General features: G+C 37.5%; 2 protein-coding genes across 3 annotated transcripts in view; one reads left to right on the top strand and one right to left on the bottom strand.

The window, feature by feature from the left end:
• The window catches only part of inpp5a (inositol polyphosphate-5-phosphatase A), a gene marked incomplete at its 5' end in the record, with an annotated part of 87,031 nt that extends 84,238 nt beyond the window's left edge, over positions 1-2,793 (top strand). The window contains 2 exons of the mRNA XM_079473413.1: positions 799-880; positions 1,012-2,793. Of these exons, the coding sequence (XP_079329539.1) occupies positions 799-876 (78 nt within the window). The 3' untranslated portion in view covers positions 877-880; positions 1,012-2,793. The remainder of the gene's footprint in view (positions 1-798; positions 881-1,011) is intronic.
• Positions 2,794-3,299: 506 nt separating this feature from the next.
• Positions 3,300-5,330, bottom strand: nkx6.2 (NK6 homeobox 2; the record flags this gene model as incomplete). 2 transcript variants are annotated; one of them, XM_079473894.1, is made up of 3 exons in its annotated part: positions 3,300-4,024; positions 4,294-4,460; positions 4,609-5,330. In XM_079473894.1, 3 exons carry the CDS (start codon positions 5,018-5,020, stop codon positions 3,776-3,778), a joined length of 828 nt encoding a protein of 275 aa, XP_079330020.1. The 2 variants fall into 2 exon arrangements, with proteins under 2 accessions (XP_079330020.1, XP_079330019.1); XM_079473893.1 differs by having other exon boundaries at positions 3,776-4,024; positions 4,603-5,020.
• Positions 5,331-17,343: the final 12,013 nt, after the last annotated feature.

Below are 17,343 nucleotides of genomic sequence, written 5' to 3'. Positions count from 1 at the left end.
TTGCGTGTTTGTGTACTTGTGTTTGTGTGCGTGTGTTCGTGTGTTTTTGTGTGTGTGCGCGTGTGTCTGTGTGCACGTGCGCTTGCGTGTTTGTGTTCTTGTGTTTGTGTGTGTGCGCGTGCAAAACTGTGTGTGTGTGATTGAACCAGACAGACTCAAACTGCTGTGACTATGATTCACACTCACCTGCCAAAATCACATTGAGATGTTTTAGAAATGTCCAATGAATGTAGCGCTTTCAGAAGAACAATACAAACACGTGTGTGTGTGTGCGTGTGTGCGTGCGTGCGTGCGTGTTTGTGAATAAACTGTTAACGAAAACATTTTTGTAACGCTTTGGATAAAAACGTCTGAAAAAATAATTATGTTACCGTTGATCTATGTTCTGCATCTGTGACCCATCACACTTCTTTTGGTTTTCAGTTCAATTCACTTATGAAGCGCCTTTCACAGTTTTTATTGATGCAAAGCAGCTTTACACACATTATGATAAATAATGGTTTAAATTATTGTAATGAATAAATAAAATACGGTATATGGTATTGAATTGTACATTGATGAAACTTACCTGAAATAAATATTATGTTGGATTGTTAGAAACTGTAAATTATTTAATTGATGTATATTATTTAAAATATGAACAGTACTGGAATCTTGCAGAATTGTTAACATAGTGTTTTATTTTTCCACAAAATTGGTCAAAATGTATTTCCACGATTATTTTACAGTATGTTGATGGTACTGTCTACAGATCCCTTGCTATTGAATTATTTTGCTAAACTTCAATGTTTTTTTCAGCCTGTCTACCTGTATTTCCGGTTAACCTTCGGGGCCGGAAAAAATGCCAATAAGCACAAGTGTTGTGTTGTGCAGTGATGTGGTAAATATTATTTACTATTCATTCGTTGATATTTATCTCATAATAGATTTGCCTAAACCATGTTGGAATTTTCATGTGTGGTGTGTGTGTGTGTGTGTGTGTGTGTGTGTGTGTCTGTTTTTGTGTGTTAGTCAGGCGAATGGTGCCAAAGAGTGGAGAAGATTTCATGAAAAGGTCCCCTGTGAGAAACTCCGGCACGGAGGGATGGACACACACACACACACACACACACACAGAGGACCCTGTAAAGACTCTTCAGCAGGACTGACCAGTCGCATTTGTCGCAGTGCATGCAACACATCCATAGTAACCACACTCGGACATGAATGCTTTAATGTCAAAATCATCACAGACATTTACTGAACACACACACACACACGGCTTCGGCACCCTGTCAGGTGGGACGGCTCCTCTAAACGCAGAATGCGTTCTGCCAAACGCAGCTCTGCGTTTCATCTATAAACACCATGAGACTGTAACGGCCTTGTTTCCAAAACTCTAATAGAAACACTCTACGAATTTTAAAACACGTTTGTGCAAATTTTAGATATGCCTCTATAAAGTATGAGCTACTTCCATACAGTTTGTAAGATGTTTTAAAAAGTGCAATGCAAAAACTATTGTTGTATATCTCTAAAGCTATAGGTTTATTTGTATATTGGATTATGATATATAGTGTGATGACTTTTAGGGCTGTTTTCTCTGTCTCTCTCTTAGAATAGACTTTATATTCTGATGATTTCTTAGTTTTCTTTTTATCTTGTGTTTTGATTTGTTGTTACTGTCGCCACGCCTCATATGGTTGCCAAGTCTCATTTTATATCTTAAACTTTTAAAAGAGATCATTTTATAATCACTACCAAAATTGTTACGCTGACATATGAATACAACAGACAAGCGTTGAGGTTTTGTCAGTATTTGAATAGACTAAATCGACATCCTCATCATCATCCAAATATGCCAATGTTATATAGACAATATCAAGTGATTTTTATTTGTTTCTTTTAGCAGTGCCATAAATCATGTGAGTAGATAAGAGCGTTTGTTCTGGCAGTCTTGTTTGGTTATACAGTAACAGTACTGTTCTTATTCTTAACTTATTTCTGTGTGATAATGTTATGGTTCTGAATGTGATATTTGAAATAGGCTTGGGTATCTTTTGATTTTTATCGGTATGTTATTGTGCCAATGAACACATAGAGTTTGAATTAGGATGGTCTAGCTTTAAGAGAGAAATGTTCTCACATTAAGGACCAGGAGGAAACTCTTTCTAGCGTTCATGTTACACAGTGATGTGATTCATTACAGAAGCAGGTGACAGCAGAGATATGATGTGTGTGTAATATGAACACTGTAAAGCGACTCTGCTCTTTAAACCTTTCCTCTATTGATTTCATTCACAACACTACAGATTTGAATCCATTAGATTGATTCTTGATTTGTAAATCACCTCAGTGGGAATGATTTTGTGTCCCTGGCTGTGATTTGGTCAAGACGAAACTGCTTGTTAACGTGTTTTTCCCCGCAGGTCAGCTGGTAAAATTCACTGTCCTCTTTAAGCAGATATATATTAGAGCTCCAGAAGCAATAAAACCATTAGAAGTCATTAATGAGTGTTTGTCACATCCGTTTCCCACTGACACTCAACAAAAGTTTACTGCCGTTTACATTTTTACATCTGTGTGGCCGCCGACGGCCGAATATAACAAACATTATGTGGTGTTTGAAAAAAGATCACATTTATCACAATCCTTTATTTTCGTCGTCATATTATTATTCTTATGCTATATGTATTCGTGTTATACTGATAAAATTCATCCTATGAATAAACCTTTTTTTTTTGTTTAGCTGTGACAGAATGTAAACGAGCGAAATGTACATTATTCAACGTTTAGTTTTAATTAAAGGGTTTGAAAAACATGTTTGGTATATTGTGAGGATTAAAGTGATACGAATATGTTTACAAAATGTGCGAAGGTACGAGAAACAAATGACGCGTGTATTAAAAAGAGAAATGTGTTCTTTAAATAACGTGGATAAAATGATAAAAACAATATAAAACGTTGAACTCGTAAAATAGGGAACTATAATTAATTACAGAATTACATTGAGCACTCACAGAAATAATATCTCTTATTTTTTTAATGTGACCAATGAAACAAACGAATCCGTGTTACATTGATATTGAATAATTATCTAAATATTTTGGATAAAATGTGCTTTTATTTTGGAATTAAGAAAAGATAAAGTATTATTGTTTTAGTATTATAGAGCGATTATACATTTACAGGCGGACAAACTAATTTTCGTTTATCGAAAATAGCCGAAATGATCTGAAACTGATCATTATTCTTTCAAAAGCGCTTTAAACACAGTAAATCACATTGTTTATAAATGAACAAGACATTTTTAAAAGATTGGCTTGTTAAATAATTTATTGATAATACAAAGTTTATTTTTCTTCCTTCAGCACGGAAGCAATAATATTCTCTTCATCCGATAGTTAATGTCCATCCGTGTGTGTGTTTCGTGTTGAGAGATCAAACAAAAACTCCTTCACTGAAAGCAAAAGCGGCCAGAAGGACATTAAAACAAAAGAGTTTACACATGATTTACAACACTGCCTTTATACACATTCTGTGTCTGCTTCTGAATTAAAAGAATCAAATGTCAAACTGAGGCGTCTGAAGTAAAAGATCTTCAGCCTATGAGGATGAGTTGAGAGTCTTCGTGAAGGTTTAATAACATAATTTACTCAGTAAAAAATATATATACATCTCACGTACACGTCTAACTGTACAGCTGCGTCGAAAGTAAATGAGAAGGAGTCTCTGCGCGTGTGTTTGTACCCTGGTTTCTCCAGAAGGATGCTCGTGTCAAGAGTCTCTGATCTGATCACAAAGTGTCCGAGCTGTTGCTGCACGGGCTGATCAGACCCACGTTACTGGCTTTGTGCTTTTTTAACAGTCTCGTGATCTTCTCGTCGTCGGAGTTTGGGTCCAGAGGTTTGTTATATTCATCATCCTCCTCGTTGTCCGAGCTCTCCTTCATCTTCTCTGTCTCCGAGTCGTGTTTCTTCTTGGCTGTGGCCATTTCAGCCGCGTGCCTCTTGCGCCATTTAGTTCTTCTGTTCTGAAACCAAACCTGCAAAACGAAGAAAATCAAGTTAACGAGCGAATTCACCAAACTCAAATAAATACACAAATAAACCAATTGATTCAAATAAGTGCATGAGTGATGTGTAATGCTGTGAGGCGGAATAATTCCACATCACACTCGTTTCATTCGTTTGCAAACTCCTCTGTAATTCTCTCAGACGTGATTTCACTTACACAAAACCCTCCGTGTGTAATAAACACTAAAGACTGCGCAGTTTGTTTGCAATGGTAATAAAACCGTGTTTTAACATTTACCTTGACTTGACTCTCGGTCATTCCCAGGGAATATGCGAGTCGAGCTCTCTCTGGACCGGCCAGATATTTGGTCTGCTCGAAGGTTTTCTCCAGGGCGAAGATCTGCTGTCCTGAGAACGTTGGCCTGGAGTGTTTCTTCTTGCCGTCCTTGTCCAACATCATGTTTGCTGTTTGAGGTGGAGAAAAAACGAGTTAGGTTCAGCCAAACAAACTCAAATGACGCAAAAGAGGATGTTAACGGTAAAATCACGGTCAACATCACAACGTTAGATATCGACGAACAGTTGTTCTGATGCGGGCCATGAACACACTCACCCGGACAGGGCACGCGCGGGTCTCTCCAGGGCGACCCCTGCATCATTCCAGGCCAGAAGATAGGCGCCCTCCCGGGCAACTCCGTCAAGGGTTTGGGATACCGGGACACGGCCGCGGGGTTAAAGTACATCCCACCTGATGTGGCCAAGCCGTTGATCCTGGGAAAGCCCGAAAGCAGCTGTCCAGCTGCGGTGATGGGTCTCCCCAATATGTCGCTTATTCCATGCGGGGTTCCCAGCGCGAGCTGAGAGTTCAGATTGCTCAGATGAGACTTGAACCCGACGGGGTTCTGCAGGGTGTACGGGAATAACGAGTTCTTCATCTCGGCCATGTTGTGCAGCGCTGCCAGCGGGGTGCTGCCCAGGACGAACGCGCTCTGCCGGTTAGTGTCCATCTGCCCCACCGCTAACATGGGTACGAGCGAACCGGGGCGAGCCGTGAAAGAAGAGGCATAAAAAGCGCACGCGCAACTTATCCAAGGCGACGGAAGCACTTCTGCAACTTTTTAACTTTCTCCACACGCAAAAGCAAACGGCGTCCCGCGGGGTTCACGCGCTTCCTGATGCGGAGTCCACTCGGCGGCAGTCGGGAGATTTGACGCCCGGGTTGAGCGTTCGGATAGCCCGCATTTGAACCTCGGTGCGCGTGGATGGACTCTGGCTGTGGTGCGAGCGCAACGGGAAGAGCTGATAACCGCGCCGCCACCTGCGACCGCGCGTCTCCTATTGGAAGAAGCGAAGGGACGCCGCTCTCTGATTGGAGGACGCGGGCGGGGCATTTGCATGCGCATCATCGGGACAAAGCCGCAGTCCATCAAGCGCGTATTGTTGCGCCATTAATGACGCGCCTGCGTGACCGCAGAAATCATTGTTTCGACATTTGACAAAACAGACGCGTTTACTGTATGAGCCATTACAGCTGACAGTAAGTACATTAACCTGCTGCTGTGTAATCACATTTAACTGCTCGTTTTTTATTTAGGACAAGCGTTCGTTAAAAACTATTGAACAACTTTACAACGTGTAAAAAACTCGATCGCGTCGTGATTTCTTGGAGCGACGGAAATGATTTTGCGTTTATGTCATTCGTTTCAACGGCTTATTAAACTTCCAATTTTATTGAGTTGTTTCTTTTTTCCGTGCATGTGAAGCTAATTGTTTACAGCATGAAATAAGTCTTTTATTTCGCGTATAGATTCATTGTAAAACGTAAGACCTGTTTTGAATTTTAACATTTAAATGTTTAGTGTTGTTAAATGCTGACATGTTACTGAAGATAATCGAATGACAACAAAAATGCCTCCATGCACATACTGTGTAATTTAGCAAAACAATTATTCAGAATGAAATGTTTATGAAGTGTATATACTGACGTGCCTTATTTAATTCAGTCGTGGGCAGTATTAGTGATTCTCTCTCTCTCTCTCTTCAGTTCATTAAGTGTTGGTGATGCAGATAATATCTAACTCACTGTTTAGTCGACAAGCATCGCTTCAGAAAGACATTTCTCCTGCTCTGATAAGCGTCTGTCAATAGACCCTCATTTATCCTGCATGCGATAGCCACACTTTACAAATCAAGTGTTCATTCCACCGTGTTTAACAGAACCAACAGTAACAATATACAATTTTAATATGTACCATTCATGTGTGCTTTTAAAAGGGCTTTACAATTTTTTGTGTATGCACCTATACGCCTGGTTTTGTGTGAGTTGTAGGAGCTGAGAGACACAGATCATCTGTTTAAGAGGCGCGTTCATGTTTTATGGGGCTTTGAGAATGAAATATGAGCGCGCTGGAATTTAAAAGGGTTATTTAGACCTTCATCAAAACTACGAGAAAGGAGAAGTATGCACTCTCAGTGTGAAATATGACGAGTAGGCTTCAATAACATTTACACGATTCATACAAACAAACAAAAAGGTTTATTGTGCACCGTGTGTTTGCAATAACGAGGCGCATTTTATTTATTTAATTTATACGTTGATTTGATATTTTTAATATCACCCAGTCATGTTTGTCATTGATAAACCTATTTTCAGTTTTATTTCCAGGTGCATCGTTTAATTTCATTTATTTGTATCTGTATTTTCCTCTCAATCGAATCATTATAATGTCACTGTAAATTAGCTGAGCTCATTTCAATCTCCTATCAGCCGCAAGCTTCTGCTTATAAACGCTTTAATAAAGTGACTCTATTTTGTCAGTCGGTGATTTATTACTACTAATGATTATTAGTAGTTTATTATCAACAATTGTACACACACGATACAAATATATATGAAGACAATATATATATTTAGGGGACATGGTCTGATCTGTCAGAGTTATAAACTGCTTGGCCCGCGGAGTCAATGTACATTTAAGGTGAATTAATAGGATCACGCTTTGACTGATTTGTGTGTTTATATATTTTTACTGCATAAACCCGAATATCAGCAGATAAAGATTCAAATATGTTTGTTTGATTCTGGTGACATATTAATCAATGAAGACAGTGTAACCGTAATTGTATATATTAAATAATAGTATTTGTATTAAATATTTCCTAAATTTCCCTGTAATTTTTTATATAATTAATTAATTTTATATATTGAATTGAATACTTCTCTTACCACTTTACTCCTTATAACAATTATTTAAATGTTGATGTTTTTTCATTGTCATGTCTAACATTGGAAATTCGATGAATTAAAGATAATAAGACCGTTTACGAGTATTTATAGTGACGCATCCTGACAGTTTTCCATGTTTTCTGGGGACGAGTCCCAAATTAACTTAAACTGAAGTAAACAGACATGATAAAAATGTTTCGGAAAAGAGAAATCTCCAGTTATTTACACGAATACAGCGACATCTGCTGATCATGTTGTGACTCGCATGTCATTAATTAATGAAAGAATATACATTAGTACATTTACAATTATGCACATGGTAGACGCTTTTATCCAAAGCCACTTACATTGCATTGTTCTATGCGTTTTTCTTTTTAAGTATGTGCTTTAAGTAGTACATTAGTTTTTCGCATTTTTAAGTTTACATTTGACTTTATTTGTTTATTGTATTCTAACCTGAACCTGATGTATTTCTCCAGGTGTTTAAACAATACATTTGCAATCCAATCAAAAGTCTGCTAAATGAATACACGTCACGCTAAACTGGATTCATGGAATATTTCTGACCAAACGTTTATCCAATCAGAGCGTGTTTCTTCAGCTCCGCCCACTTCTGAGGATCCATTAAAGTATTCCTGCACAATCGGAGGGTGCAGTTATAGGACCCCGGTTATAGGACCCTAGTATGTTGTGACAGCGCCACCTGCCGAACAGGATGAAATAGCAACGTTTGCAGTTTCCGGACCGCAGTAATAAGACCAAGGTGGTTAATTTGTACATATAGTTCGAAAGACATTTAATCTCAGAAGTATTTTATTATTATTGAACCCACCAATTGAATGGTCTCCCTTCTTTCCTCAATTGTTTGTCAATATGTCTATTAAATTCTTCCACTTCACTGAAATAGTTATCAGAGAACAATCACTGTTTTATCTGATGCAGTATTGAAGTGCGCATGCCCAGCGGAGGTAGCTGCTGTGTCTCTTTTGGTCAAAACCAAGGCTGCGTCCAAATACTCCCACATGACGTCTTGACCACTTCAGAGCGCAAGTCTGTCCAATGTGCAGTGCCCTTAACCCACACTATCTTGAATATTCAGGCATAAGTGTATCCCATCATGCATCACGTTCTGGATATATCATGATGGGTGTCGCGATATATTGCGGAAAGCTTTCCAGTGTAAGTTATACCACTACTTTTTAATGTTATTTCTCTTTATTCTATGTTTGACGCTAAAGTAATAAATCTGACTTGACTCGATTATTTAACTATTTATGATTTAACATTTTGGATTAAATCTTAGTGTTGCACCTTTTATTGTGAAAACTTCAGAGTTGTGTATTTTGTTAAACATATACTAAGAGACACCGCATTATTTAACGTTAAATGTTTGCACTTGCTAAGTGTGTCCAATCGGGTTAGAAATACTACATGCTCACTTGCCAAAACAGACTTTTACAGACTTACGATTGAAACGCACATAATACAGGAATCGAGGAAAACACATTGGCTATTCATATCTCCTATATAGTGCACTAGATCACTCATTACCTACATTTGTTTAATACTTTTTACCCACAATGCATTGTGATTTTGAGTGTACATCACTCATTTTTCCCATGATACAACGCGAATCAACCATATGATTAGAATCAGCTGAGGAGACTTTTGTGGAATAAACAGATTAAATGAATGTTATATATAGCAGTGTTTTATTTTAAATATATTAAGTATTTTTATTAAACGTAATGTAATAGTAAATAAACTCTTTGTTAAAAACTAATACAATAAAAGTGACAAATGAGGTAAAAAGGAACTCTACCATTTAACAAAACAAACATGTGTAATCTAAGCGACAGGACTGTCGGACGCAGGATATATGACGTCAGTGTCCAAAACTGTTCACTCATTTCAATTCTTTGCTATATATCTGCTCTCCTATATATGATCCTTTACATAAAGACATTGTTTTCCGTAAAGATTGCGTTCTTTTCTGTAAAGATTTATAAAACGCAAACTTTGTAAAGAGCTATAAACACGAGTAAAGTAAATGATCTGATCTGAAATAAATCATCAAGACAAGGCATGTTTATATCTGATGGATGTGTGCAATGTGATTAAACAGTCTCTCTTCCTTCAGTAGATCTGTCGGGGTTCTTCATCCAGCAGATGGCGACACACACCAGGTAAAGTCTCTCATTTACTTCAGTAATATGTCAAACACATTAAAACATGCTGAACGAGTTTTGATGATTGAAGTTTATCGTAAAACTCAACGAAATGTCATTCTGCTCACGTTACTTTACAACATCTGGTATTAAGCAAACATATTAGCAAAACACACATTTACATACAAACTATGTCACGAGGAAGTGTATGAAAATATAAATGTCATCTTATGTTTGTGTATGTCATATAAGGGTTTGTTGTGAGTGTGTCGATCAGTGTGTCTCAGTCAGAAGTCAATCCACAACTTTTATTTCCCATGTAAATACGCCAAAATAACAGCTGCTGGATGTCATTACACAAACCATGCAGCACAACTGAATGTCATTTCAGAACCAAAAAAGACTATAGAAAAAATATAATGGTTCTCCATGTAATCCCATTCATGTCTAAGAGAAATAGAAATCTCATGTGATTATTAAAGGAAGAAATTCCTAGATGAAGAAGATGACACAGTTTAATAGTTTGCTGGAGAGACAAAAAGAGAGTCTGTAAACTTACTCCACTAAGATATAGTGAGATCTCCAAACATCAAGCACCGGAAATTTTACCCCGATAGCCCTGGAGAAGATTGTTATTGAAGCTTCAGTCCGGTTATTGGTTTCTGTTAGAAGCGTCTCTCATCCCGGTCTGAGCGTAAATAGATTCTCAGAAAAAAAAACTTAAATGATTATAGAGGTCCTGATGGGCTGAAAACTGATCCGTGATCAGTATTTCAGGGGTCCAGAATCACTAGAGGTGCTTGTGAAGAATATAAACTGATTTTCACAGCTCAATGTCTTATATTTTGTTTTTACTATGGATTATTGACACTAATGATTCACATTTGAATAGCATAATATACAGCAACCTCATGAACCCTTTTTTCATTAAAAGCAACAAAATAGTGAATGTTGATTATTATGATCAAAACACAATCCCTGAAGGATTCTCATCCCTGCTGCTGGAGAACTTGAACAAGTCAAACAGAGATTCATATCAAATACTAAGACTTTCTTACACTCACAGTGTGTTTATTTCCACGTTGGTATGATAATCTTTCATGTATTGAAACAGAAGACACAAAGACAAACTAGTTTCCCTCTTGTATGTGTTACCGTGATCGAACGTTTCTGTGGAAGAGATCAGATCAGAACAGACGTGATGACTCGAGACAGTCCGGAAGATTTCCTGCACAGATTCTGTTGAGCTCCGGCATGAACAGTGTAAGTCAATCTTTAGCTTCATCGTGCTGTACTTCATGGTTTATAGATGTTCTTGATATCAGTCTTTGATCAACCTCAGAGCAGAATGAAGGTCAGTCAAGAGCACGCTCACATCTCTGCGTTCAGAAATGCAAATGTCAATCTTATAAACACTGAGTACAGGAAAGACACAGAATCATGGCCTTCAGAAGATCAGACGAACACGACCCTCAGACGGCATCTGAACAGTTAAACCTTTCTACACGCTTACAAATGAACTCTCTTCAATGCACTAAACCTCTAACTGTGTGTAAATCTCATACAGATCCCATAAGTTAACACCTTAGGGACAGAGCGGCGTAATGACATGACAAAAAACTCTTGATAATAAAATAAATACTTGTTTTTCCTTTGAAGACTCTCAAGGTCCTAAAAGCTTGTTTGTTAGGCTGAGTTTCATCTCTGTCAAAACAAGGACACAGTTTGCGGCTGAGAAGTTAGAATTCAGAAAGTGTACTTGAGTTAACATTCTGTCCCGTACAGCTGCGCTCTCTTCACAATGTGTTGGGGTGTCGGGATTGTAATGGATGTAATAGATTCTGTGTTCCAGGTATCACGGGTCGACCCTGGTGCTGTTTCACAGTTTAGACTCTCAGATATTCACAGTGATAAATGATCCAGACATCAGTCTCAATGCAAAGGCCACGTTTCCCTTTTTTATTCTCTTACGCTCTTAAAAGTGTTCTTGCAGTGATGCTTTAGAACCGCCGGCACTGCAGTTATCTTCTGCTCTGTGTTTGGCTAGTGTCTAATAATATAACTATTAGGGATGTAACAATATGATCAATTTCATTGTTTCGGAATTGCAAAATTGTCTCAATATTACGGTGGTCACATGACTGTATGAAACGATAGGTCTAACAGGCTTTAAACATAGAGAATATTAATCAATATATTAGATTTGACCTCTGTCAAGGTCCAGCTGGGGCAGTTTATTATTTTATAATAGGGACATTTATGTCATTTGACTCATACTATACTTCATACCTCAAAGCAACAGTCATGATTAGAGGATAAAGAAAACAAGACAGGATACATGGTTGATTTGTAAATCATTTCACCGAGATGTTATTGTACTGTGAGATTTTGATATTGTTACGTACCTAATAACTATTTATATTCTATTTAATTTCTGTTATTATTTTATTGTACAGTAATTTTTTATATAAACGATTTGTTAAATTCAATATTTGTATGTTCCTTTTATCAATGAGCAATGTGTTAAAATGGTCCTGTAGTTGGGTCGCATTTAAAGAAACTGTACGGTACACTGACATCTAGCGGTTGAACTTGGTATCGCAGTCTAAACTAATAAAATTGGAGAGACAAGTTTAGCCAAGTTTAGTGCTTTGACTACATTGAATTATCCTATACATTTAAACACAGGTATCTGCAATCCCCTGGGATCAAACACACAACTACAACTGAGCTACAGGAAAAAAGCTTTTAATGGTTTATCAGCTCTATTGTTTGTGAATGTGTACCGGACGTCCATGAACACGCGCAGTGACGTTTGTTAATGTTTTCATTCAAAGGTTCTTAAGAGAACAGTTCTGTTTGATATTGTTCAACCGATTTTCACTACACCGAACATTTACATTTAGTCATTTAGCAGACGCTTTTATCCAAAGCGACTTACAAAGAGCTCAGGGAGCAATAAGTGATATGTCATACAGGAGCAATAGTACAATAGGTGCTAATACAAAGTTATTTTGTGCAACAGAAAGCTTCTGTAGATGTTAAAGGAACCATATAGACTGACAAAGATCCTGTTAGGAAGGTATAAGCACATATCAGAGTACTAACCATTCAGTAGTTCACAGTTATAAAAGTAAAAAAACTCATTGTCTTTCACAAGAAGAATATCTTTCCGAACAGTTTTAAAATAACATCAACAGACAAAGTTGCCAGAAGACTAAATATTCCGTAAACAAGCCAGATTTGTTTTACAGACAGTTTCTCTCTCAGGTCCCCGTTAATCTATTTCTTATTTCTTTAACTTGATTCATTTTTAGGCAGCAGATCTGTATTGTCTTGGGTTGTAATTTGTGCCTTCAGCATACATTAGCTGTTAAACACTAAACACAGATTTACTATCAGTCCTCTTCTCTATGAGAACACAGGTTGGCTTTTCTCAAAGCATCTGCTCGTATGTTCCCTGCAGTAAAGTTGAAGTCATTCGTCCTCATTAAACGCCTCTGTGAGCACACGACGACTCATTTGCTTCGTGATAGAGATGAACTGGTGAGTACAGATCCAGGACCTGAGAGGCGGTTCGAGGTGGGACAACAGGTCATCTGCAATCTCCAGAGAAACTCATTTCACCCATCACACACACACGGTGAGATTGTGTTAATACAGCATTTCTGTCCTGTCTCCACGATGAAGATGTATTAGTGGAGGAGAAAGAGAAAACAGCTTCTCTTCATCAATAGACATCCACCCATCCACAGGTCAGAAGATCTTCAGAAGCAAACACACGAAAGAACTGCTGCTCGGGAACAAATCATCCTCTCTCATGACTCTCCTTAACTAAACAAATACTGCAGTATACCATGGTAAGGTTTAGTTTACTATAGTAAATACTGATTTATACCACAGTGGTTGTTGTGTGGGAAGTTCTTGCTTTGTTTTGTTTCGGAGTCAGTATGGATGTCGGTACATGACAGAAGAGATGGTCGAGGCAACACAGTCAGTCAGGATCAAGTCTGTGGTGTTTACCCTATAGATCTCAGCGGGTCTCATCATACAATCTGACGTAAAGTAAAGAATAATACTGCACAGCGAGGTTTAAGAGAATCCACTCAAAGCCCTCCCTGAAGCTGTAGGTATATGTGAGACGAGATCTCATTTCCTGAAGGTCATACAGCAGAGCGGATTCCCACCAGCATCATAACATCCATTTGTTCTTACAGTAACACCAGTTCTGTTGTATTTCTGACACATGTTGTTCTTCTTGTTGTGTAAATGCATGTGTGTGTGTGTGTCTAACACAAGTTCCAGCACTTGAGACTGATCTTGAGATTACATTTCCTCAATGTCTCAGACTGAACGATCACACATGTGGTGATATGTGGTACTAAATTGATTTATTTGTTAACATACTGTATCATGGATGTGATTGTATTTTGAAACAGCTTAAGTTTGACATCCAATAAATAACCGATTTAAAGTCAGTGATTTATAAAATACAATACTTGAGTAAACAAACAAATATCTTCCAGAAAATGACTTTGGCAGAAGTGAAAGTATCCTTTTAATATGACTTGAGTAAAAGTCTTAAAGTAGCAGATGAATATTGTACTTAAGTCTTGTAATTAAATCTACTGAAGTATTTAAAGTTGAAGCAAACGTAAAAATTACCAAAAGTTTAGCACAAAGATAAAAAATGATGCTTACATAGATATTTACAACTTTGGAAAATCTCCGTCTCAACCTCAGTAGTTTTATCTGGAACAACATGTTGCCATATTGCTGAACTATCAAAATACAAGTTCAGAAACCACATCTTAATAACTTAACTTTATAGTTCCCTCCCGCCCCAATATTATCCTCTAAGAGAACAACTTGGAGCAAAACCAGAATCAATCTGACAAAAAACTGAAATATGTGCTTTTTATCTTTAAAACAAGCTGCACATTAAAACCGAAATGAACCTCGGAGAGCAACTTTCTGCACTTTGAACCAATGATTGGTTCAGCATTGTCACTGTGACCCGGTCGCTGACTTGTCTATTTCAGTTTCCATGCTTTTACTTTGTAACAAACATGCTTCAGGAAATGTAGCGGAGTAAAAGAAATGGTCTGCAGAAATATGAAGAAGTAAAGTACAGATACTCCCAAAAAATACTTAAGGACTTTACTTCGTTTTCTTACTTCGTCATATGAGCTTACAAAAGTGTCCTTGTATGTGATGTTATTTGCTACAACATAAATCAATATCACAAGTGAAAGTGAGCTGTTTTCATAAATATGAGGATTGAACAAGGATAGTCATGTGGATGATAAAACCTAAAGAAGCATTTATTTGTTTGCCAAAGGAAAACACAGAAGACATTTAATAAAAAAAATATTATACTTTTTTATATATAGTGAATATCTTTTTTGTCAATTTGAACATCTGAAATTTGTAAATAAAATCGTATTTTTCCGACAGCAGCAGGTGACATCTGTCATGTGAATATTGTTCTATGATTTTTGTATATCAAATGTAAAGTGAGGTGTGTTATTGAGTCCAGAGAGATGAGAGGTGGATAAAGAGACTCGAGACATCATTATTGCGTTCTGGGTTTTAAAGCTCAGATGGATTTCCTGTTGTTTCATTACAAATGCTGATGGCAGTATGTTTTCATAACTGTAAAGTACAGTGTCTCTTCCGAGCTTTACAGTTAAACACCAACATTAAAATGATCCGTGGGTATAGAGCAATGTATGGCTTCATATATGAACTATGGCATTGACTTTATAATTGTGAAATTAAAAGACAGTGTTACGGTCACTATATTCATAAACTTTGAAAAAATCAGCTAATGGACCGAGAGAGAGAGAAGACAATAACGTTAGGAAAAAGTCAAAATCTGTATAAAATGCATTGTATAATGACTAAAACATTGTGTATATAATATATTGGAAAAAAATTACTGGGTTCCCTTTAAGGCAAACTGGCCCTGCAGAACAGAATGATTTTCAGTCCTGGGGCCTGCTTTATAAAATGTTGCGTAGAAACCGTACTAAATGTAATTTTACGATCATTTCTCAAAGAAAACGTGTTGACGCATCTCTATCAGATGTGAAATCTGAAATCGTGAAATTGCGCTCAGCTGAACTATTTAAGATTTCTGCCTTTTAGTGGTGTCTAACTAATGTCATTTATATATGAACTTGCACCTGTCAACCTCCAAATCCTCTACGAGCAGCAAGAATGACTTAGATTTTTTATAAAACCTCCAGCACTCGAGAGAAGCAAAAGTGTGCACGTCTGCTTTAACACTTTACCACATCAACTAACTCTGTTTCTTTGCCGCGGACTTTACGATCAAATCTGTGCATACAAACATTTTATAAATAAAGCCCGAAGTGTCTTTTAAACTCAATGATCCATGGTTAATGTTTGTAAGAGCAAGCACATGTGATTCTCTCTTCTGATGGGGTTCTCAGGGTGAATGGAAGGCGGTGTTCTGAAGAACAATGCTGAAGTTTTCTTCATGAAGTTGTGCCGCATCCTGCAGTCCTCGTCCTTTGAAATGGAAATGAGTCTTGTGTTGTGCAAACAGTCACTTGTGTTTTATCTTGGATAAGGTTTCTCCTGCATGTGTCCAGTCTCAGCTGTCACATTCTGTGGACATTTATGATTGAAGAGCAAATGAAGAGTTGGGTTCTAAAATGAGATAACGCCATTTTTGATTGTGTTTTATTGTGTGTTAGCTATATTTTTTTGGTTATTATGGCTCAAATCAAAACAAACCAACTGCAGTTTGATTGATATTAATTGGAATGAACAATAATAAAACAGGATTTCTGAACATTTTAATTTCGCTTTGCAACCAAACTCTTGTGTGCAGAGAATCTTCTGATATGGATATAGAGATATAGATGTATGTACACGCGCTGATCAAATATTCCGTACATTGCACACAGTCAAGAGGAGAATGCTGAACCCTGCTTGTCCTGTCAAACTCTCACTAGTGAATGATTTATGAAGGAGGCACATGCTGAAGATATAGAGCTTTGTTCTCATCTCACTCATGTACTGTTGCTGCTGTATGTCACGTAGCTTTATAACAAACACTTATTTTATCATATAGAATCTTAGAAGTTTAACACACAACTCGCATGGAAACTTAATCTTGTGCTTTCATATCACAGCTTGTCTCCTTTTAATCATAGTAGTATGATTCATATTATTGTGTTTTTGCAAGTCAAGCAAAATTTGTGAAGGCCAGAAATTATCTGAAATATTTCTCAATATCAATGAGATTAAATGAAGATCAGTTTCTCTGAAAATCAAGTCTGCAATCAATGAAAGAGCAAACATTTTCCTCTGCGAATACACTTGAGGTGATTTCTGTATACTTGGGTAGAGAAAAACAAAAACATCTCCTCCGTTAAGTGAATGAATTGTGGGACACATATACTGCCCGTGAAATGCGTCCAGCCGTAACAAGAATGTGTAAAGTAGAAACTTCATCAGTCAACTGTATATCACACATATTGCCAATCGTTATTACTTTTAAGGTTTTTCGTATTTATATTCTGCTTAATAGTTGTGGAAGATGATTTTGTGCACGCGAGGGCCGTGTGGACCACAGCTCCATCAGCAGCAATAAATCTTCATATTTGCCGTGTGCTGACAGGGTGTCGGGATCAAAGCCGGACCACAGCAGAAGCGGGTCACTTTGTGCAGAGTTTCAGTCCTTCATCCGTCCTTCTATTCTTCAATTACAAAGACTTAATGGTGAAGTTATGAAGTCTGATGTACTGCAGCAGAGAAGAACAGTATTTCCAGTGATTTGGGGTCAGTTTTTCAGCATCTCCGTGCTCTATGGCTGGGAAGCGTATTATAATTCACTGGATGATAGGTCAATACTTTGTTTGAAACTGTCCTACATTACTACAAGTTTTTGCCATCTTGTCCTTCATAAACTGTAAATAAA

This window comes from Barbatula barbatula (assembly GCF_947034865.1).
Source record: "Barbatula barbatula genome assembly, chromosome: 14".
Lineage (NCBI taxonomy): Eukaryota > Metazoa > Chordata > Actinopteri > Cypriniformes > Nemacheilidae > Barbatula > Barbatula barbatula.
This window is presented reverse-complemented; position numbering and strand designations above follow the sequence as displayed.